The 24019-nt window shown below is 39.9% G+C and overlaps 1 protein-coding gene across 1 annotated transcript in view; it reads right to left on the bottom strand.

The window, feature by feature from the left end:
- Positions 1-12402: 12402 nt before the first annotated feature.
- The window catches only part of UTRN (utrophin), a 507319-nt gene continuing 495702 nt past the window's right edge, over positions 12403-24019 (bottom strand). Inside the window, exons 73-76 of the mRNA XM_029943246.1 lie at positions 23898-24006; positions 22598-22696; positions 16858-16880; positions 12403-14518 (exon numbers count right to left, since the gene is read on the bottom strand). Coding sequence (XP_029799106.1) covers positions 14510-14518; positions 16858-16880; positions 22598-22696; positions 23898-24006 — 240 coding nt within the window. The 3' untranslated portion in view covers positions 12403-14509. The remainder of the gene's footprint in view (positions 14519-16857; positions 16881-22597; positions 22697-23897; positions 24007-24019) is intronic.

Below are 24019 nucleotides of genomic sequence, written 5' to 3'. Positions count from 1 at the left end.
GTGATGGTGGGGGTTTGGAGTCAATAGCCAATAAAGAATTCTTGAAGACATCATTGGTGCAAAAACAGGTGATTTTATTAAAGCACAGAGACAGGATCCGTGGGCAGAAAGACCTGCACTGGGGTTGTGACAAGTAACTGATTATATACCTTCAAGTTGGGAGGGCATTATAGAGTAAGTCTCTAAGGAATTTTGGAAGCAAGATATTTAGGGCCTTGAGGGACTGGCTGTCAGTAGGGAAATGCCATTTATTATTATTTAGTAAAGCCTCAGTCATGAGACCCATCAGATGTATATTAGGGGGCCATAAGCCTGGAGTATGGCTGCCAGCATATATCTTGGGGATATTCAGATAAAGGAAGTCTCCAAAGGAATTTTTATATGTTAAAGTAGATTTATAGGATCCCAGGGGGTAAGAATAATGTTAAGCCAAGATACCATTTTGTCATCATCGGGGCAGCTGAGCTCCTAGAAGGAGATCACTCTGCCTATTTCAAGGACTTGTCAATGGGCTATAGACAGTAAGGGAATTTAATTTTTCATTTGCCTTAGTTTCCCACATCACCACGGCAAGCCTCTTCCCTTTGTTCTTGGGTAGCCAGGAGTGTCTGAGGACTATCACACATATCCTACCTGGGGGGCGGGGCGGGGGGGGGGGGCTAGCTTATACTTGTCCTCAGCTTGGTTTATCCTCCCTTATCAATCTGACATTGATCCAAAGATTCTACTTTATCAATAATAGCTCTTTTTTCCCTTCATAAATATGCCAACCATCTTCTAATTTGATTAAAGATTATTGGGATTTCTCTTGAATTGAATATATTAGGCCACTGCTCTCACCCTTTTCACCCAAATTCTTTATACCCGAAATTAAGTCAAGCAAATATATGGATTGTGCTTTTAGTTTGAGTTCATAAAATAAGACAATCCTCTCCACTCCCGACCTCACACCCTACCTCTGACAAAATAAATTACCTATTCTGTTTCTCAACTCTTAACGTGCGGCTTACTTTGGTTTAAAATATAAAAATCACAATGTAACTTCAAATAAATATTTGTATGATGCAGAAGATGAAGGTATAGTGAAGATGTGTTATTTAAACCCTCTTAATTACATGCTCATTGGTTAATTTGAATATCAATATCGCTGTTTGAGGTCTCTTTTTATTAATAATATGACAATTGCATATGCAGTCAACTTGCGCTATAGCTGAAATGAAGTGTAAAAATACATCTCCAAACTTTGTGCACGCACAACTTACTGCTTGTGTTTATGTAATTTTGCTAGTAGGTGTCCTCACTAACGTAACTTCAGTATTCCACTATCTTTGTCAACATAGTTTTATTATTCCAAGGATCTCTTGCCTGGGAAGATACATGTTGCAAATGACCCCATTGTTTACTCCAGGGGCTTCCCCAAACACCATTTAAATGAACATCAAAGCATTTAATTCTTTAATAGACAGCATCAAACATCTGTTAAGTGCTTGCAATTTTTAAAAATATATATATTTATGTTTGGGAGAGAGTAAACAGGAGGAGTGGAGAGAGGGGGACAAAGGATCCCATGTGGACTCTGCACTGGTAAGTCGACAACAGTGAGCCTGATGTGGGGCTTGAACTCACAAACCACGAGATCATGACCTGCGCTGGAATTGGGTGCTCGATTGACTGAACCACCCATGCGCCCTTACTCCTCACATTTTGTAAAGCCCTTGACTTAAAATCTTTGCCTTGCTGTGTCCTCAAATCCTAAACTGTTATATCATGATATTTATTCCATCCTAACAAACACCTGCACTGATAGATCTACTGTAAACAGTCTCCAGAATTTCACATACATTCCTACCCAGGACTTAGTCAAGAGGTGCTGTCTCTTAAAATAAATAAAATAAATCCAGCCTTATATTGTCAATAGGTTATTTTAGTGTTCGTTTGTTCATTTTGTTTTGTTTTATTTTGCTTTGTTTTGTTTTATGGAGCCAGAATTTGACAACCTTGACCTTCCTATCCACCTCCTACCTAGACTTCCTCACTGTGGTGGCCCCTTGCTCTTGACTAGGACACTGCCACTCTGAGTCTCCTCAGAACTTTCCTCAGTCCTGATTTGCTTTGTCCATGGGAGTCCAGTTCTGGGAAAGATCTCTCCAAGCTTTTCTGTCTTCAGTGATAATGAGAGATGGTTTGGCCATCAGGCTGGGGGCCTTGAGCCGTGAGAGACACCAACTCCCCTTTGGTTGACTGATCCCCAACTCCTATGGGTCTGTCTCCCTCCACACATCTGTATCCCCTCTGGCTGGGTGTCCAGGCCTCACATTTTTACACTCCAACTCCAAATCATGAGCTTTACTTTCTAAATGGCAAACAAGGATAATTTAGAATTACAGTTGTCACTTTGGGGAAACTTTTGGCATAATCAGAATTGTTCATTTGAGAAGCACCTTAGAACCAAAAAGGGAACAACATCGCAAACATCCACCATCTACAAACTTTGGTTGGTATAGGAAATATCTGAGAGAAATCCAGATCCAAAATTATTTCTTTAAGAAAATTTTCAAGCAAAACAAAATAAAATGTGAAAAAATGCAAAGTTATCTCTCTTCTGGATTTCCTCACATCACAATATGGACTTAATTGCCTTTATCTTATTATTCCTTTCCCACAATACTACACCCCTTCATTCTCTCCTACTGGATCTTTCCCTCTGGTACTCTTCCCTTCCTGTGTGGCTGGTCAAAAACCCCAAAGCTCAATTAACACTTAAAATCAAATCACTCTCAGAACAGAAAAACCTCTTACACTTGATTTTAAGCCTATGTCTCACTCTGGGCTGAAAGCCATTGTCAAATAGTTTCCAAACCCTATATATGATAGAAGGAAATTTGCAAAGGAATGCAGGATAACTTTGGAAACCAGTAACCTGGGGCTTCCAGATTTATAGTGATTAATTAACGCATTAGTGGAAACTCAGATGCAGGAAATTAGGAGAATAAGGCAGATTTGGGAAGATTCCAAGAGTGTATGAAACGAGGCCTAATTACATAGGGATCTAGAGAGGCTTAGAAACGGTAGAAGTTCTGTGCACAGTCTTCTAGAGGTTATACCCAAAGATTTTTCCAATGAAAATAGATTGGGCTGTGATATAGTCTCATAGGCAAAGCAAGGAGAACCTCATCTGATACTTTGAGAACAGACTCTTTACTACTTTTCAGCAAAATTTAGAAGTAGATCTTGAAGCAGATGTGACTCCACTTTTTCTTTTCACTTTTTGTTAATAGCCATAAGCTAGAAAGAGGGAATTTAATATAAAGGCAAAAACTAGAATGGCTAATAGCCCCATTACCAGGCCTCTGATACTTTGCTGAATAGTTTGAAAAACACTTAGAACAAAACCAGAATAAGATTCAGGACAAATATGTGGCTTTACAGAAAACAAAAAGAAAAACAAATCAGCTAGATGATTCCTACCCATCATTCCATGAGGAAAAAGACTGTCCTTTGTGAAGACATAAACCATAAATAAAATATTATCATAAACAAAAATGCATTGGAGAAAGAATTATCTTCCTTATTCTAGAATCTATAGGAACAAAGTATAGTAAATAATCAGTAAAGGTGCTCTTAGGGGCACTGTGTTAGCTTCATACTTACAAGGTGAAATTTCTTTAAACAGTAAAGGGAAACCTTGCAAATTTTTTATTGATACAGGTGCTGCAATATCCACCTGAAATTCTACCAGTTATACAACCTTGCCTTTGGAGTGAACTATTAGAATATATTAAAACAGAACACAGAGCAATTAGAATACTCAGGTGGTAGGTGTCTCTAATAATCCTCAGACACTCCCTGTGTCCCAGTCCATAACTGTCGCCCTGGGGTCTCTAACCAAGGAACATGTTTTCCTCCTTAATGAACGTGCACACCTGCTAACTTCATAAAGAGTAGTTTACTGTGCAAATTGAATTGCCAGACTAAATATGTTAATAGTTCTCTTCTTGAAATACCTGAGGGGCCCCTATTCATCCTAATGGCATAGTTAATTTGGACAGTGACTTACCAATGTCTGCAAACTCAAATCAAGCCCACATTGCAGATCTCAAGGAGACAACAAACTTTGTGTGGGCAAACTATTCTACTCAGATAAGTAGGATTCCTGGGGCTGGGCCTATCAGAGTTAAGAGTGTCCTGTCTAAATGTCAACTCAAACTTGCACAGTAGCTTCTTGCCCAGAGTTAAAGATGGATGACAAACCATAGCCAAAAGTCTAATTAAGGACTCACAATACCTTGTAGTATTTCCTACAACACTCATGACATCCCTGTTAATAACCCAGGGGATGGAATATATATTTGTTCAGACCATGAAGATAGTTATTCCCTGGTTCCCTGTAGTGTCAAACCCAAATACTGTTTTCTTTCAGGTGCCCCCTGAGGCTAGTACGTCTGTGTTCTGCTTGCGCTGGTGTCCTTTCAGGTCAAAATAACTGATCATTGTTAGCCTTCTAGAAAAATCCACAATATATCTGACTGCTATGACCAAAAGTACGATGGAAACTCCCTTCTACTTTTCACAAGTCTTCAACCACCAACTCTAGGACCTAAATTTCCTTGTGATTCTATTCTTATTCAATATGTGGATGACCATTTTTTGTCTTCTTGAGATGGGGTGAGCTCTAATATTGATTCCCTCTCCTTACTGTTTTAGCTCAGAGGTGACATAAGACTTCCAAAGGGAAGTTACAATTTTGTCAAAGTAAAGTTCATCACCTAGAACATGATTTATCCTGAGAAGGCAAATTCTTTTCTCTTAACAGGCTTGACCTTTCCAAACTTTCCCAGAGTAGGAACTAAGAGATGATAAAGAGGATTCTGGGATTTCACTGGTTACTACAGCTCCTAGCTGCTCTGAATCTTCACATCACTGTATGACACAATCAAATCCTTGGTACCCAACCGCTTCTGGAATCTAAGTACAAACATTTCTTTCTTGAGTTACAATGAACTCTTCAAAAAACCTCCCACTCTGAGCCTACCCAATTGTCACAAGTTTGTCTAATTATATTTGAACAAGGCCTGGGTGTTCTGACTCAACTTTTTGGGAATCATAAGATGTCCCGGGTTCACCGCCCCGGCTGGGCCAGCAGGGCAGTAAATCATTGCGGGTCCGTTCCTGAGGGAGGGAGAGAGAAATAGGGCAGGAGGGAGACACAGAGAGTGGAGGCAAGACAAGCATTTCTGATCAAGCCTCTTCTTTATTGAAAAAACACCATATCATAAAAAGGTTTCGAGGCGGGGAAACAAGGCAGCTGACCTAGGTCGGTTGCTAGGAAACAGGGTTAAGGGATTAAGGCTGGAGTAAAAGAGGAACCAAACTAGAGTGTTTTAGCACAGCGCCTGAGGGGCTGATACTACCCTGCCTGCAGGTGGTTGATCTTTAATCTTCTGGCTTCTGACAGGGAGTGGTGCTCCCCTGCCTATAAGCGGCTAATCTCTGTTTTTCTGGCTCCCCACAATAAGAGACCAATAGTGTACTACAGTTTCTCTCTTGACCTAGTGGCAAAAGTCTACTCACTTTGCTAAGGGTACAGCCATGACAGCTAAACAGCTAAGTGTAGCCTCTGCCCACTTGTTTTTAGCATCGCCTTTAAACTGGAGCTTAAATGGGGCAAATTCTTTATTGCTCATTGAAAATAAGCAACATCTCTCTGCAAGTAGGCTTACCTCCTATGAAATCCCATTTTTTTCTCCCTCACATATTTCTGTACATCATCATCATGCTTTGAATCCCACCACTCATTTTCCACTATCTTTTGGAAGGAGGCCCTTATGACTATCTAACATCTATTTGCAAACTGTCTAAGCCCTTGAAGAGATATGCTAGGAACTCCTTTAGATAATCACAGCTTAGTTTTGTTTGTTGATGGGCCATATCTTAAGACTGAAACAGAAAAATAACAGGTGGTTGGTTCAGTATACAGCTGCCGTATAGTATGGACCTCTAAAGAGAACAGGTGTTATTTTAGAGAAAGAATGCTATGATGACGGCTTTCTGGACCTTTTTGATAACTAAAATATTACTTATAAAAACCCAAGATGCAAACAAAAAAAATTACAAATTTAAACATTTTTGCTAGTAACGCCATATCTAATTCTGCAGGCTCATCAAAGGGATGACAGTGTCTACTCTCTTGGTTTAGTTTGGGTACTTATGGATCCCAGTTGATAAGTGGAATACAAATTCTGACTCTAAACCTTTTCCTGCTCTTTGTCGGGGTTACACTGCTCAGATCTGTGATCTCCAGACTTTGTAGACTGTGTGGAGCTGCAGTCTCATCTAATGATCCAATTAATGATCATTTGACAAAAAGAACAGGAAATCCTGACACTCAGTGGCAGTTGAAACAACCACCCTGGGAACATGACTCAATTGTGAAACCATAAATTGTGGTGAAGTCGTGGCTTCATCATGTTCCCGGATATTAATGATCTAGCCTTGAGCTCAGTCTGGAGAAGCTGAGAAGCAAGAGTACCTACGCCCACTCAACTTTGTTGACAATGTCATGAGTTGAGAATTCCATTGTCTTCTAACATAGTTTTGGTGTTCCTCTGTCTTCATCATTATGACTTTATTATAACTTTCTTGTTCCAGAAACTTCTTGAAAAGCCAGATTATGTGAACATCAACTATTCAGTTTTGGGGGCACCTGGATGGCTCAGTTGGTAAAGTGTCTGACTTTGGCTCCGGTCATGATCTCACAGTTTGTGAGTTCGAGCCCCACATTGGGCACTGGGTTGACAGCTCAGAGGCTGGAGGCTGCTTCAGATTCTGTGTCTCCCTCTCTCTTTGCCCTTCTCCCACTCACACAAGTGTGCTCCCTCTCTTTCTGTCTCTCTCTCAAAAATAAGTATTAAAAAGAACTGTTCAGTTTTCAGCAGACAGCATCAAACAACCGTATTCCCCCAAATTCTTCAAAACCCCTGCCTTAAAATGTTCACTTTGCTATGTTTACTAATCCTAAACTATTGCAGAAGATTACCCCACTTCTGCAATCCCAACCAAGCCCTTTCCCCTCAGAGACACTACAAAAATTCTGTCAGTAGTGTTCTCCACTATTACTTTTACCAAAACAAACAAACAGCCTCTCCACTTTGTTTTATCCACAGGTTATTTGGGGGAACCGGCAGGCCTATATAACAGGTTCCTGAGTATGGTCTGGAGAACTTAATTCAGTAGGCCTAGAAAGGGCCTAATCAGACTCCAGATGATTCCCTGAGGGATGTGATATAAGGATCACAATTTAATGCTCTAACATCTAGCTGTGTTTATTCTTTAAAAAACTGATTAAGACTGAGTTACTTATACTTTGAGTTTAGGCCAATTGCAATGGCACAGACTTTAGTCCCTTTGTTCATAGGTTTGGTTCTAAACTGGTTTGATTCAGGCACTTCCCTTAGACAACTTTTCTATGGGAGATAAAGCCCAGGAGCACTGATGCTTGATACCTAGTCTCCAAGGAATCTGTTCAGATTCACAGGGCACATTTCTAATAACTACTGTTTAGGAGTTCTTATTATCAATAACATGTGGGAAATGAATTTAATAATCAGTACATGTTTCCTTAAAATATACAAATGAATAGACTTAAAGAATAATCCAAACAGGTTGTGATAGTGTAGGGCATTGTTCTGCTATATATAAAAAAATCTTATGAATATATCTGGCAGTGGGGGCGGGGGGGCAAGGTGAGGGTACATGAGTTTTTATCTGTATGCAAAAGATCCAGTCCTCAAAAGAAGGGGCAGTTAGAGGAGAGAAAATAAATGGCATTTATAACTCAGCTTATTATACAACAACCACACCGTGATTGAATAATGTTTGGGTCAGTTTTAGCAGAAGCCAGAAATTTTCATTACTAATTAAATAAGGAAATAAACAAAAAACGAGGTCTCGGGAGCAGTAGTATTTGGATGCCCCAGCCATTTCTGTATCCTGTTGTTTTTGTAATGAATGCCTGGTTTAGTATGTGGATGGCTCATCCAGGAGCACATGGATGTTAGAAAAAGAAATCACTTTTCCTCTAGAAATACATTTTCTGAGCTCAGGACAGAGTTGGGCTGCAAACTGTCTTGTTTCTTACCCATGCATTGGCATATCTCTGTAATGATAGGAACATATTGATTGTCACATGAGGTTACTATTTGTTTTAAAATCTTGAATTAATACTAATTGTTTTACTATTCATTTATCACTTTTCTAGACTGCATGAGATCACCACTCACATGTATTTGCAAGATTAAAACTTGTGACATGAATTCAGCATCCAAAGTGTACACCGCAGCTGTTGAAAGGTAAGCAGCAAAAGGATTCTGGTGTTAAATGCTCTATAAATGCAGAATGACACACAGTCAGCCAGGTTTCTTTCCTTCGGGATTTCTAAAAGCTTTTAATACGTGTATGTGCACTGTGAATCTTTAAAGGACTTTGGAGCATGCAGTGTTTCCTAAATTATTTAACGGGGGAATTCTTTTATTGGGGAAATGCTGCTCCATCCAGTGCAGTTTTAGGAATCATTGTGATGTCTTCTTCAGATTCTAACATCACTAATAAGGACATTGAAGCATCCCAGTGAAGTTACTAGGATATGGTTCTCTATAGGTGAATTTCATGTTTTTCTTTGAACTGTTTCTGGATCCACATCCCATGGGGTCTAGAGTGCTCTACATGTTCTTATGCTGACCTATTAATCCTTCGTCCTGCTCCTGTTACTATTATTGTAACCGCTTGCATATTATGGGGCTTACTACCAGATTAGGAACTCCCAAGGCAGGGATTTGTTCTCTCATTCGGTCTTTGGCAACTTTGAGCTGTGCCTCAGACATCCCAAGTATATGGATATTTTGTTTTCAATGCGGTTACAGCCACTACATTTCAAGTCAAGGCACAATTTTGATCCATGGTTAATTCTAACATTCCTCTTTCCTTTTTCATTGTATTAACTCATCATTGACATTCTGGGGAGGTCGTATGCAGGATGCATTTTGTGTTGTACTAAGCAGCGCCATATTTTAGGTATCATTGACAATATGAGCCTGCTTGGTGGGGGTGGAAGTAAGAACAGTGATAGAGAAGAACGGATACAGGAGGATCCTGTGAGATGGGGCTGAGCTCACTGCGAAAGTGTTAACTGTAGCCATCCCCACTGGAATTGCTGTCCACAATTTGCCAATCAGTCAACATGGCTCGTGAGATTCAGAGGGTATAATGAATCAGACTGTTCTAGATTTTGATAGGCGTACTTGGGTTGGATTTACACTAGAATGATTCCATTCTTTCCAACAGTTTTACAATGTCATTTTATGTAAATTAAAAAAATAATTAGTTTGAAGTAAAAATTTAAAAATCAGTATTCTAATACATTTGAGAAGTGGCCTAAAAACAGGAATATCAGGAACTAATTGTAATTGCATCCCATTGTAGGCTGGGAATTCATCTCATTAATTACAAATTCAACATTTGTGTTCTCTGGAAGAGGACAGAGGTAGGCTGACAGAAACTGTCAATTAATTTCCCTTAATTACCCACATACAAAATTCAGAAGCGTCCCCCCAAAGTAAGCTGTCTGTGAGAGAATATTTGAAGCCGAGCATATACTGCAAATATTCTAAACTATGAAACTATGTCACCAATTGGAATGCCTTCAAAATGAGAGATTATGCCAGGTTGGTTAAGTTTATAGAAAGTACAAGTAAATTGCATGTTTCTAAACAAATGCTTTGGCAGGGACACACTAGCCCATGTTCCCTACCATTTGGACAAAGTGAAGAACCTTCTACGTGGTGTGTGTTTTTCCAACTAAAAATAAACAATTCAGCTTGTGTTATGCCGAGATCCCGATTCCCCCAAAGACCACCAGGGAGTCTGAGTCACGTTTCCAAAAGCAAAGGGCATTTATTCTGGTTTAAGCTCGGTCTCTCAGACCTCACCAATGCAGTGGTTCCCTACTGAGAGCCCCAATCATGAGTGAGCAGGGTTTTTATTACAGTAGGGGCGAGGGATGGGGTGAAGCGTGGAGTGAGGGGCTGGGCTTACAAAATGATTGGGCGGTGCATCGGCAGAGGTTGGTGCGGAGCAGGGTGATTGGCTAACTTAAAACTAAGCCAACTGGCTCAAACAGCAGGAGTATCAGGCGTTTCATTAAACGGGCTGGTGGTGGTATCTGCTTGGGCAACTGGTGGGTTGTTTTTCTTTCCGTTGCTGCTGAGTCACACCTGGGGAAACAGAAACTTAGGCCTTCTAGTTTCTGAGGCTTATTTGAAGCCTGTCATGGAGTCAGTTTGGTCCTTCACTTGAATAAACCTTTTGAGTTTAAAATCATAATCCCTTTATTCCATTTTTCATCCAGGTTTTTTTGTTTTATCCCCCCCCGCCCCAATTTTAGTTTCAGGACTGAGATCTCCCATAGAAGGTTGGGCAGAGACATGCCAAGGTTTCCTACATGTGCTTCTTTCTGAAATTGGCTTGGTAGCCTAGGGAGAAGGGACTGATCTTCTTGACCTTGGTTTTATAAGAATACCTTATATTTGCCCGGGTGCCTCAGTCGGTTACACATCTGACTTCAGCTCTGGTCATGATCTCTTGTGAGTTTGAGCCTTGTGTGGGGCTCTGTGCTGACAGCTCCGAGCCTGGAGCCTGCTTTGGATTCTGTGTCTCCCTGTCTCTCTTCCCCTCCCCTCCTCCTGCATATGCGCACGTTCTCTCTCTCTCAAAAATAAACATTAAAAAAAAAGAATGCCTTGTATAGAGTCCACGCATTTCTCATTCCATTGAGACAGTGGACATGATGTCCAAGGAAATGGACACTTTAATATTTTGGCCTGTCTCCTGCTTTATCTCAAAGCTCCTACAGTGAAATCTGATGGCCCCTCTCTATAACCACACCCTCAGTAACTCTGCAATTGCTCTTACCAAAGAACTGGGATATAATCCCCATACCTAGCCTTGCAATTTGCTTTGACCAACAGTTTAGTAGAAGCAGTGGTGTGCCAGTTCCCAGCAAAGCCCTCCATTTGCACACCCATACTTGGGTAAGTGTATAAGAAGCCAGCGGGGTTGCTGCAACAATCCAGAAGGGCAACCCCATGCTACTCAACAGCCAGTCAACCCCAGACATGTGGGCAAGTCCAGCTGCGGGCAGAAGGGTCCTCCCCGACCAGCTGAACCTCATATCCCATGAGCTAAAGACATGCTTGTTATCAAGTTTTTATGGCTGCCACACCGATTAGCAAGACAACAGACAACAAATACCCCAGTGAGTGGGCATAGCACCAGCGAGACTGGCTCCTAACATCCATCCAGGGCTCACTCCTATCACTTAATTAACCTCACACACTAGCTAAGATCGTGTGGAATGAAGTATTTGGATCCTACTTGAAGTGCTGGGTAGTTTGGTGTTAGTGGTACTCTATTGTATTTATATTACATTTTCAACTAATGAATATAGAAAGGCCTCTGAAATAGCTGGTTGGCTGAAACAATTGAATGGGGGATGGCAGGCAGAAGTCCAAGAGCAAACTACATTCTTTAAAAATGTACAGGGGGCACCTGGGTGGCTCAGTCGGTTAAGCCTCTGACTCTTGGTTTTGTCTCAGGTCACAATCTCATGGTTCATGAGTTTGAGTCTCACATTGGGTTCTGTGCTGGCAGTGCGGAGCCAGCTTGGGATTCTCTCCCTCCCTCTCAAAATAAATAAATAGACTTTAAAAATGTACATATAATCTCAACGATAGAAATAACAAGATAAAGTCTTAGTGTAAAAACAAAACTTGGTTTTGTTTTCTTACTTCCCTTCCCAACTACAAACTCAGTAGGTCACTGGAACTTACCAATGGTTTCCTTAGGAATGCTTCATGTAACTATTATTTTAACAGGATGTTTGAAATGTATGTTCCTTAGAATGTATCTGTCTTCTTCTAACAAATTACATGTTTGGGGATTTTTCTATTTTATAGTTTTTACTTTTAAAATCAAATAATATAATTCTCAACACTATTTCTCATAGGATGGCTTCAGGAATGGATTAAACATACTATCAGAATGGTTAAAACCCAGTGCATGTATAAGAAGCACATTATTTAAGAACATGAGGCTAAAAGTAGATTTGCAAGAGGAATCAAGTCAATAGCACCCAAGTTATTAAAACAAAAGCCCAATAGGCTTCATGTATGCATTTTTAACACCCAACATTATTTTCCCCTATCTATAAGCCTTCTATTTGTAAAGGAAACTGAGGATTGTATAAATAATAAAGAAGAGAGGAACACATAGAAAGACAGTGAGAACAAGAGGTAGAATGTGTTTGTTGCGTAGGAGAGAAAGTAGAAGAAAATAATAGCTTTATCGTTATACAGGCTCTTTTCATATTTTATTTTCATAAATGTACAGTCAAAGCTCAGATTCTTTCAATGAACACAGCTGAAGAATATCAAAGTCATCTTGTGTTAAAATTGCTTTTATTCAGGATGAAAAATACAACATGTAACCAGATTAGATGATAGTCTATGATTAGTTCTTTACCACATATTTCAAAAGAACTACATACTTATTTCCCCTTGTTGTTACTGTGATATATTTTTTTATTTATTATTACTTAGAAGGTTACAATGTAGTGTTTTATGTAGCTTTTCCTTAATAGCAGATAGGAGACATGTGGCACACAATTACAAGCAGAAAAAAATTAATACATAACTTTTCAAAGTAAGAACAAGGAAGACACCAAATCTACAACTTGTCATTCAGAGTTCAGGGAAAGTTTTTTTCTTTAAATAGGTGCTTTTCTTGGGTTTGATGTGGCCTGATAAAAGCTCTAGGTTTTGCAGACTGCTGCGGCATAAAGCTATTTCCACACAATGGATGAAGATGGATCTGAGGTAGAAAGGTGGTCATGGCTTTCCTCTTATATAAAACAAGTTTCTTCTCAAAATATCTATGCTGCAAATAGACACCCTTGCCCCCCAACCCACCCAGCCTATTCTAAAAGAATAGCAATTTCTAACTTTAAGCCTCCTTCTGGCCAAATCCCAGTTCAAGAGAACCCAAAGTTTAAATGTCCTGATGTTTTAAATGCACATATGCTTAAATCAAAACACATGATTTTCTTTCTTTTTTTTTTTTTTTGGTTTCTCTACATTTGGTAATTAACAGAAGATGTTTCAACTAAATCAATTAAATGTTAACTCAGAAGCTGAACCAAATACCTAACAGCATTGACTCAAAGGTAGGGGTACCACATCCAAGCATAATTTCATTCCTCTATGAAAGCAGTGACATAGGCTTTTGATAAACATCCTTTCCAAATATATTGATCAAATGAAAAGTAATAAAAGATGTAATCAGTCACCCAAAAGGTAAAATGAAACATGCATTGAATTTGTGTCTGCTGTCAGGAAGAAAAGAACTGGGAGTTTCGAGAATTACATATGGCTGGAGTATACATAAACAAAAATAAGATCCTCTTCAAAGGGAATTCAAGGCAAAGATGTGTTCTGGGAGCACGATTGAGTAACGGTGTGCTGTGGATTTAATGATGAAAATCAAGACACAGCAACTAAGGAAATGTTAACCCAGGTTTTCTTTTTGTGTCCCAATGAAAATATACTTAAATGGGTAACCTTTGGTAAAAATGATCCTTGAGACTATTACAATCCTGTTCTAAGTCTCCTCTACCATATATACTGGGACATGAAATAAATAAAGAAATCAAGACCTACTTAGTACATGGAGTGGGGAAATAAAATGCTGGAAACACATCCCAGGAGGAATGCCAGTTAGGCCCACAGGACTTACACTGTCATTATCCATGTGGTCATTAAAGAAGTTAAGCATATGATGTCAAATAAAGGTAAGTGGTATGTAAGAGATGCAGCCTAATTCAGTACAGAAATATTTAATTGAAATATATGAACTTATTAATTTGGCGAAATCATGGAAACAAATAGAAAGTCCCTGTGGTCATGTGGCTGGTGAATTATAAATAACCGAAACATAATGGCAAAAGAGTGGAAGAAATAGATGGAGTTATTGTACAAGGTTAATATGAAGGAATGTAAAAATGTAACATTGTTTTCTAATTCTTATGCAATTTGTGTCATGGTTATTAAAAAGAAGGTATCATATTAGAAAGCCCCCACCCACTTTCCCAGTGCTGTATACAGTATACAAATCAGTGACAAATGTCATACCATTTCCAAATACCACTCTGTTCATTAATTTACAGTTGCATAGAAAGGGAAGAAGAAAACAATAAACAATAATATATGATTATTATAAAAACAAAATATCCTTTTCTCTTTGGATAGTCAGTGTTTTACTCCTTCAGTAGAACACACAGTCAGCACTCAACAGCATATTTCAAGAAGCCATGGAGCTTCTGATTAAATGGAACTTGGAATTGGCGTTTGCTGAAAAGGGCAACACTGTAAGTCAGGAAATGTTGATTGGCTAGATGAACACTTCACATTGCCTGTGGGAAGGGAAACAGTACTATCAGATTACAGATTACTAGAACATTACAGGTAGCAGAGACCCGTCAACTCTCTGGGTAATAAAAGTACTTCTTTTAAAAACAGTCAAGCCCCACTTTGCTGTGTTCAAAGGGGACCCTTTACTTCCATGTGGCTTTTGCTCCTGAGATGAGGTCTTTCTCTTTTATCCCAAAGGTATCTAGTCTGTTTTTTATCATTGCAGCCAATGTAGAGGAAGTTTGGAAGATGTTTCTTTTGCCCAGGCTGGAAACCAAGTTAAAATAGAGAGGACTCAGCGTTTTCTTGTTGGAGGTACCAAAGATGAGTAAATTAGGCTGGTGCAAGCACCCATCTCTCCCTGGGGGACTGTGGGAGGTCTAGGACTGGGGGGATATCCTTGACAATTCCAACTGGGCTCCAACCCAAGCTGGGGTCCAGACAAGAGGCACAAAAGACAAGATTGACAGTTTAAGGGTATGTAGTGGGCCAGTTAGTGGACAGGGCCAATACATGTAGGCAAGAAAGGATGTAAATCCCAGCCACAATCAGGGGAAGGGCATCAATCCTTTGAAGGCAAGGTCACACGGTTGGGTCCATCATCATTAAAACCCATGCCCTTCAATTCTTCTCTGAACGTACGCTCAGTTGCTTGCTCTAATCAATAGCTGGATCTTCGCTGAGGGCACAGCTTCCTCCACAACCCTCTCACATAGAATTGTTTTCTATCTTCTACACTCTTCATACACTGGATATGTCTTTTCTAGGTCCACACTATGTCTTTTCAGGCATTTTTCTCTATCTCTCCACCCAACTTTGAATCTCATGCCATCAGACTATACCACCCACTCTGCAGTCATCTTCTGACCTCTTGGGTCATGTTCCCTTACTTCTTGAAGAATGGCTCATTGTCATCATGTTAAAATTATGCTTAAATCCTAGCGATTTCAATGCCCACATAGATGATTCTTCCAAAAATCTGGCCTCTCTGTTCCTTGCACTCCTCCCCTCCAGAGAACCTGTCTTCGACCTTTGTCAGTCACTCAAAGTTCCAAATGGATCATCACCAATACCTCAACCCCTCCAACAATTTCAGTCATCTAGTCTTCTGACAACCACCTTATTTTCCCACTCCCTTCCATTAGGACTCCAACTCCACCCACCCTTTGCTATTGCAATCCATTGTTCCTTATGCCTTTTTTCTGTTTCCTGCACCTAACATATCATCACTTCTTTCCTTACAAGCTTGACTACCTTGTTCAATCATCATCATACCTTTGCCTCTTCTCTTGAACTGTTATACTCCTTTGGCCAAACCACAACTTCAACTCTGGTCAAATGCAACACTCAGCCTGACTCTGGTGCCTGTGCTTATGAACTTGAATGTGGCAGGAGACAACACATAGCCTTGCAGACCGACCATTCATAAGGAGGCACCATAAGTCATGTTCAATGCTGCCTCGCAGTCACACTATTTCCCTGTCTGTGATTTCCTGATCTCCAAGCAGCCATGGGACGTCCTCCAGTCTCTCCTCACACCTCTGACACCTCATTCTCTGCTGAAGCCCTGGCTTCTGATTCATGAAGACAACACAAGCAACGGAAGATGATCCTTCACTGTGATGAAGTCCCTCCATCCCCCAACCTCTCACATCACAACTGCTAACTGAGTTGAGATTTCCTTTTCTTCCCTCTAGGTCCTAAAGACCAATTGACTGTGTTTCTTAGGACCCAGCCCTTTTTGCCATCAAGACAATAACACCATCAGAATGTTAAAGATTAATAAACACGTTCATGAAAGAAAATGTTCTCCAAAGATTTACTGTGGTCTTGTGGCTCATTGGTACTAAGAGCACCTGATAAGGAAAACACTGAAAGGCATAAAGCCACAGCCGCCAACATTTCTCAGCAACTTTCCCCTCTCCAATCTCAGCAAATTTTTAAATGAAGAATCAAAACGTTTTCCCTCTGAAAGTAACAAAACCGCCTTGTGTACCACTGCAGTCACTGTGATGGCTATCATATGTACGTATCTGGGAGAACAGTGGTCAGGCAAATCCGTCCAGGGTAACTTTGCATAGTATATATGCAGTCCTTAAAAAGCAGTTAGAACACAAAGGATCGGACACTTGGTATCCTGGGCATCTGGCAGACCTGGCTTGGGAAGGGTCCCCTCTCCCCAGGCTGGCAAACTGTGGTACAGAATTAACTCACAATTAAATGTCAAGAAAGTTTATGAATTTACATGGGGAATAAAATCTAGCACTGAAATCAAAAGCAGCGAATCTGCTTACTCTAGGTTGTAGTCAATACCTGAGCCGATCAACCCATTAATGCTTACCTGTGGTTTGCTGGGGAGATTGGCTGAAAGAGAAAACAAAAGGAATCAGTTGAAGGCACTATGGTTATTTTGCTGTCCCCCCTCTCAGGCACGGAAAGTGTGGAGTGAATGGCTCCCAGCTGCTAAATGGGCGCTAATAAGAAAATAAGCAACAGGTTTTGGTCTTCCTCCCTTCTTCCCTCCCTCCCTTCCTTCCTTTTTTCCTTACTCCCTTCCTGTCTTCCTCTTTCTTTCTTTTTCTTTCCTTTCTCCTTCTTTCCTTCTTTCTTTTTCTTATGTCTTTCTTTCCTTCTTTCTCTTTCTCCTCTCTCTCCTTTCCTTCCTTCCTTTTTTCTTCCTTCCTACCTTTTTCTTTCCTTTCTTTCTCTTTCCTTTCTTTCTGTCTCTCTCCTCTCTCCCTTCTCATAGCCTATGTCCTTTAAGATATAAAAATTCTACCAAATATGCAAGACATATGCTGGCTCTCAGATAAGTCCATACCGAAGCATTTAGTGAATAATTAGTTTTGAAAAAAATCTCTAAATTTCCTCTTGAAACCACACCATGTATTTGGTTTATATATCCGAACAGAGCAAGTTCTGCATATTTTGCTAACGAGTACAAATTCTGACTAGCAGGTGATTCGGAAAGCCAAGGGGCAGGAGTGTTCAGTTTCCGCCCCTTGGCTCACGCTTGCCCCAGAGGCCTAGGAAGCTGGTGGCAATGTGCTTGTCTCAAGGGCTGGCCGAATCCCCACAGTCTTCTAGGCACTTGGGCTAATCGCTGTGCTTATTGGGGCCCGGCTGAGAGCACTGGGGAAGTTGTTCTAAGGCATCTGATTCGCCCTGGCTGCTGAGCAGCTCGGCTCCTTCCTGGTTACAGAAAGTACAGACAGTGTGGGTGCCCAGGGGGCTGGGTGGGGGCGGACACGGGCAGGCGGGTCAGAGGGTATTCTGCATCCTCCCGGCTGGGAGTATTTGGGTGAAATAAGAACTGTCCCTAATCATCTAGCATGTTGAATTCCTTCCAGCTCTCACCCTTTTGTACTGAGGGAAAAAAAAGCCATCCATGACCACATAGTGGGTACTTTGTGAGCAGATCAGAGTGAATGAGATGGGCAACTCTGGGATGCCTGGAGGGAGAGAATGAGGCTACCGCGAGACATCCTGCCAGATGAGTGAGTTACAGCAGGAAAACACGAGTGGGCGTCCTTTCCAGGGAGCTGTGTCGAGGGAGCGCTCCGCTGCACGGTATCAAGGACGCCACACATACTTATTTCTCTTATACACACTTCTCTTACTATACTTCTCCTATTCGTAACACACAGCCAGACCCAAACAGAAATTGAATCCATGTTGCTCCAAATCAGCATTGAGAGCCCTATAGCTTTTTATCAAATAAAAGGCTATGGGGCCTCCCCTGAACAAACTACACCCACATATTTTTACCAGAAACCAGGAAATGCATATTGGTAGGTTTTGAGTTGGTGATGAATGCCGCTCAAGTCTAATACACACAGACAATTCACAGTGAAAATATGCCTGTAGATAAGAAATTATTTTAAAAGCATTTGTTGTTCTATCAGCCAAAAATCTTCCGTACTAGTATCCTCAATATTTGGATGACATACACGAAAAACAGAGAGGATTTTACATAAAAAAAAAAACACCTATAGCTATTAGTGAAAATTTTAGTATGTACATTAGTTATTTGGCAACACAATTAAATTCCCTTCATTAACGCCTTGCCAGGAAAAGATGAAAACACCTTCCTCTCTGCTCTGGAACTTAATGTAAATAATTAAAAGAAGACTTTAAAAGTCCATATTTCAAGGATGCTATCAGAACAACTGGGATAGTAAATGAAGACAGAGATTCTAAAGTATTATGCACGGCAATGTATAGGCACAAAAAATTGCCATGTTTTAAGTAGGCAATTCATGCAATTAGGATTTATGATTATAGTTTCATTTTAATTCCAGGACTGCTGGGAGTGTAAATTCACTTGTGACCATGCTAATTTTTAATCCACAAAGGATCAAAAAGTCAAGATTAACATGCAGATCAATTCATTGTATGCCGGTGACAAGCAGTTTTAAAGTTCTCATTAGTAACAGGGGCTTGTGGGATTGCTTTGGCATTGGGAGAGTGCCAATCCGATCTGCTTAGAGAAATCCTCCAAAGGTGGTCAGGAAGCTTTGGGAATGCAAAGGTTTATTAAAATATTTGCTAGCTGAGCAACTTAAAAGGGGCAACAAAGCAAATGAACCCTACAGACCTTATGTATACTATCTTGGGAAACTTTACCAACTGAACCTTCCCGGTTAGAAAATGTAATTATTTATTCATGCATTCATTCAATTCAGAAACATGTCTTGGGCACAAAGTCTAAGTCAGGTGCTATATCTTTTCTGCAATAATTTTCAAAAGGTTTAATAACTTTAGACACAATTTTTAAAAATATGTATCAATTTTATAAATAAATTAGGCTTTTTTTTAAAGGGAAATATGTCCTTATTTTGGAGATTAAAAAAATTTTTGATAACATTGATTCATTTTTGAATGACAGAGAGAGACAGAGAGTGAATGGGGAAGAGACAGAGAAAGAGGAGACACAATCCGAAGCAGGCTCTGAGTTGGCAGCACAGAGGCTGACACGGGGCTCGAACCCATGAACCATGAGATCATGACCTTAGCTGAGGTCAGACGCTTAACCAACTAAGCCCCCCCAGGTGCCCCTATCTTGAAGACGTTTATGGTATCAAAGCAAAATATCGGATAGAAATATGACAAGTGCAAACTAAACTTGAACAGGAGAACTTCAAATACTAAGATCTAATATTCAGAGCATTATCAAACACATCAGTCATCATTTCTTACATGCGACATACTTGAGCCCTTTAAAATAACACATGATTAGTGATGTCCATACAGAGAACATTATATTTATGTTAAGCAGTTGTGAATGGACAAGCTTAAGGCTACAGGAACACGGGGCCAGCCTCCACTCAGGAATATTAGGGCTCCATAACCCACCTTCACAACACAAAAGGGCACAGGTGGAGAAGACACGAGTACATAGTAGGAGCTCAACCTACTATGTGTAGGTCCCACTGAAGGTGTACATACTTCTGAGGAACAATAATACTTGTTAATAGAATTTCACATGTACCCTTTAAGGGAGGTCATAAAATGAGATGAACATACTCATTTCTTTTTTTCATCCATTTTTGCTTTACAATTATTATTTTTATTTAATTATATTCTCTTCTATGACAGATTAGAGTTTTATAATATCTAGATATAAGAAACAGATTTAAGAGTAATTGTTTTGTGACAAGCTGTTAAAAAAAAAAGAAACACCATGAATTTTTAATATAAAAACGTTAGGGGTGCTTGGGTGGCTCAGTCAGTTAAGTACCAGACCTTGATTCTGGCTCAGGTCATGATCTTATGGTTCATAAGATCGACACCCATGTCAGCTCAGCACTGATGATGTGGAGCCTGCTTGGGATTCTCTCTCTCCCTCTCTCTTTGCCCCTCCCCAACTCACTCTGTCTCTCTCTCCCTCTCTCTCAAAATAAATAAACATTAAAAAATTTTAATGTGGAGGGGCACCTGGGTGGCTTAGTCGGTCTAGCATTCGACTTCAGCTCAGGTCATGAGCTCTGTGCTGACAGCTCAGAGCCTGGAGCCTGCTTTGCAATCTGTGTCTCCCTCTCTCTCTCTGCCTCTTCCCTGCTCATGCTCTGTCTCTCTCTCTCTCTCAAAAGTAAATAAGCATTAAAAAACTTTAAAAAAAATTATGGGGAAATTATACATCGATAGTCACTGTCAAGCATTTAATTAAACATATTTCCCATCCTAACTCTCATTGCCAACGGACTTTTAAATGGAACATGTCCATCATGACATTTAAGTGCAAACTTCTAAATAGGCTTTGATTTACAGAATTTGTTACTAACTACTTATTAATAGATTTGGATTTGAGCTGAACTGAAGAGCAATTTCATTTAGAAATTTAATCTTGAAATGCTGGCTTTTATAGTGAGTAAGATGAGGTTTTATCTAGCCATTAAATAACATACAATTCAGAAGCAAAATCTATAGAAAATTCAATCTTAATATAAAAGATTTGATCTGCTCATCTACTGTGCCTGTTATAGCACCTAGAAAATAAGCCAAACTCTGATAGCATAGGGGTTACAACTGACCCTCGTTCGCCTTTGTAAGACTCTAGGAGGCCAAAAAAAGTATGTGTGCATGTGTATGTATGTCTACGTGTGTGTAGACACACAACATTTGCACACATGGGCACATATTTTTTGGGAGAGTGAGTGTAGTGACTGACCTATAATGGATACAATTCAGGAAACTTTGAGAAGTACAACCAAGATAATAACTGGAAAATGACACATTCCCAAATATAAATATATTTATGTGCTTGCAGAAACTGTACTATGTCCTTTAGGAAAATACTTCTGAAAATTCAGGGAAGACTATATTTCAAAGAGCTATTTCCATTTCCTACTAATGATGGCATTTTTATAAACTGCAGAATTGTAGAAGTTGAAGCATATTTTTAATGAAGTCAATATATCTTACTTAACTACCTTCCTGGTAATGCCTTTTTTCATCATTTAAGATGGTATTTTCTGAGGACTGGATGAAAAAGTGGGAGAGGAGAAGCAGTTTCATATATGTACTACCATACATAACACAGATCTAATATCTACAGTAGTATATGTACATACTAAAATCTTACTTTGATGGCTATCTAGACTTAAAAATCAATTTGAGTGGAAATCACCCTAAAAATTATAAATAATACATTCATGTTTCCTTAAAAGATTATTTAAAATAAATTGTGGCATTAAGTAGTTAGCATGCACACAAGTACACAGCTTCCTTTTGGAGCCACACAAGCATTTCTGCTGAGAGTTCAGTAGAAACCGTGAGATGACAAGAGACTGAATTTTAAAAGTTTTGGGGAAAAATCAATAAATAAGAACATTATGTAATTTCCTCTGGGATTTGGACTGTTTTCATTTGATTACTTTCTGGCTCTTGGTTGTTCATATGGAAAAGTCACAGGGTCATAATCTGTGATGCCTTCAATTATTTGGCCTTTATGCAGTGACTGTTTCATTTCATGAGAAGAGAAACCAGAAGAAAAAAAAGAAAAAAGGAAAAAATATCTGAAATTCTCTTCCAGAACTGAATCTGATGACCTACGTCTGAAGAAAAGACAGTGGGGGCACCTGGCTGGCTCAGTCAGTGGAGCGTGTGACTCTTATTCTCAGGATTGTGAGTTTGGGCCCCACGTTGGGTGCAGAGATTACTTAAAAATAAAATCTTTAAAAAAGAGAGAGGGAATTATATTAGAAAAGACGATTTTCTTCCCCTGTTGGGTGCTAAAAGCTCTTCTCTGAAGTAATAACACTTTGTGCTAGAGGTGGCACTGAAGAGGGTGACTTCTACAGTGAGACTTGTTTTGTCCGCCTTCATGTTCTCATTCAGAAGTCACAATGAAACGTCTCAGGGAGCAGCACTGTCCCTCCAGCCCAGTGACGTGATGGTACCTAGGCTGAGCTTCATTTGCTGTCGACATAAAGGATGTTTGATTTATTTTCAAACCATAGTCAATGCTGTTTCTAATATCGGCTTTGGTTATCTTACCAAAGAAGACAAAGGGCCCCAAGCAGGAGAAAAGAAATGGAAGGGAACCGCGGAGAGGCAGTGCTAGGATCCCTCATACTCACGGCAGCAAGATGGGAAGGTACTGTTGATCTGCTCCATGAACTCCGTGAGGTCCGTGCTGGTGTCGTGAGGGGGTGCCAGCAGGTCCTCCGCCACTGGGGCTGCCGAGAAAAAGAAGAACAGACGTTCTAAAATGAACATCCATCCTTCCACCAGAACCCAACATGGGGAGAAAAATCCTGATCCTGGCCTCTAAATATCAGCATGAAAATCAGTCTCCTTGAAAAGGCCAAATTTAAGGGGGAACAGCAAAACCATTTTTGCGTCAATTTGTTGGTAATTTAATTTCATAAAAATAAAATGTATTAGCTGTTTCCGTAGGAAGAGTCCATGGGCCAAGGGAAAATTTATGAGTGAGAGATAAGCGATGTGGTCATACTATTTCAATTTGTTAGGTGGAATTCCATTAGTTTGCATTCCAAGTGGTTTTTTTTCATATAAAAAATATTCTACCAGTTTCTTTCTTTTTCTTTCTTTCTTCTTGGAGACTTTGACATGGGCTAGCTTATGCTGCTACAAATCTAGAGGGATTTTAGAAGATCCTTTTTTCTTCGATTTTTTTTTATTCTATAACCAATAGCAAAATAATTCACCTCTCTAAAACAATTAAGATAATATTATTACCTTAGGTTTCCTTCTGACTAATGTAGCAAAATGTATCTTAGAAACAAATTAATTTGGTTAAAATGTGTCATTTTCAGTAGAATTTTAGAACTTAAATTTCGCCAATAACAAAATGTCATTCTTGAATGCTGGTTGGCAGAGGCTTTCCTAACAGCAGTGACAAGTCCCCTTTGTGACCCATAAAATAGTCTGGGCGAGACCTTGGCCTCAGATGGGGCAGGAAGGGTGGCAATGTCTCTAGGGACGAGGATGGAATATTAATTCCCAGACCTGGGCAAAGAAAACCACGGTTGGTATAGAATATACTTTAGGATTATATTCTGAATACACACAAATATAAATTTTAGAGACAGATTTATTTAAAAAAAAGAAACATTCTGAAGGCAAAGTCAAAATGAAATTGTCACTCATCCGAAAACGAAAAGAGCACGCACGGTCTTTCATCTTTCACCAAAATCCCATCCACTACTACACAGCATACAAGCAAATCTATTAATGGATTCTTATTCTGAAATGTTTGTTAAATTGTCTTTGTACGCAGCTGAGCACGAAGAGATTATGAAACTCCTTTCTGCTCTAAGGTACGGGGGAGTAAGAATGCAGTTTCAAATGAAAACCCAACCAATGGCGAAGCACAGAGCAGAGAAGGGGAGTCAGCCAGATCTTGGGGACACCAACCTGCTTGGTGGAACTGGGGGTCAGGGTCCGGATCCAGCGAGTAGGTCAGTGCAGACTGCTGAGGTGAGGCCCAGGAGGAGACGCCATTGATTTGGGAATCGGATTCCGGCTGCAAGCACATG

Source organism: Suricata suricatta, chromosome 7, assembly GCF_006229205.1.
Source record: "Suricata suricatta isolate VVHF042 chromosome 7, meerkat_22Aug2017_6uvM2_HiC, whole genome shotgun sequence".
NCBI lineage: Eukaryota > Metazoa > Chordata > Mammalia > Carnivora > Herpestidae > Suricata > Suricata suricatta.
This window is presented reverse-complemented; position numbering and strand designations above follow the sequence as displayed.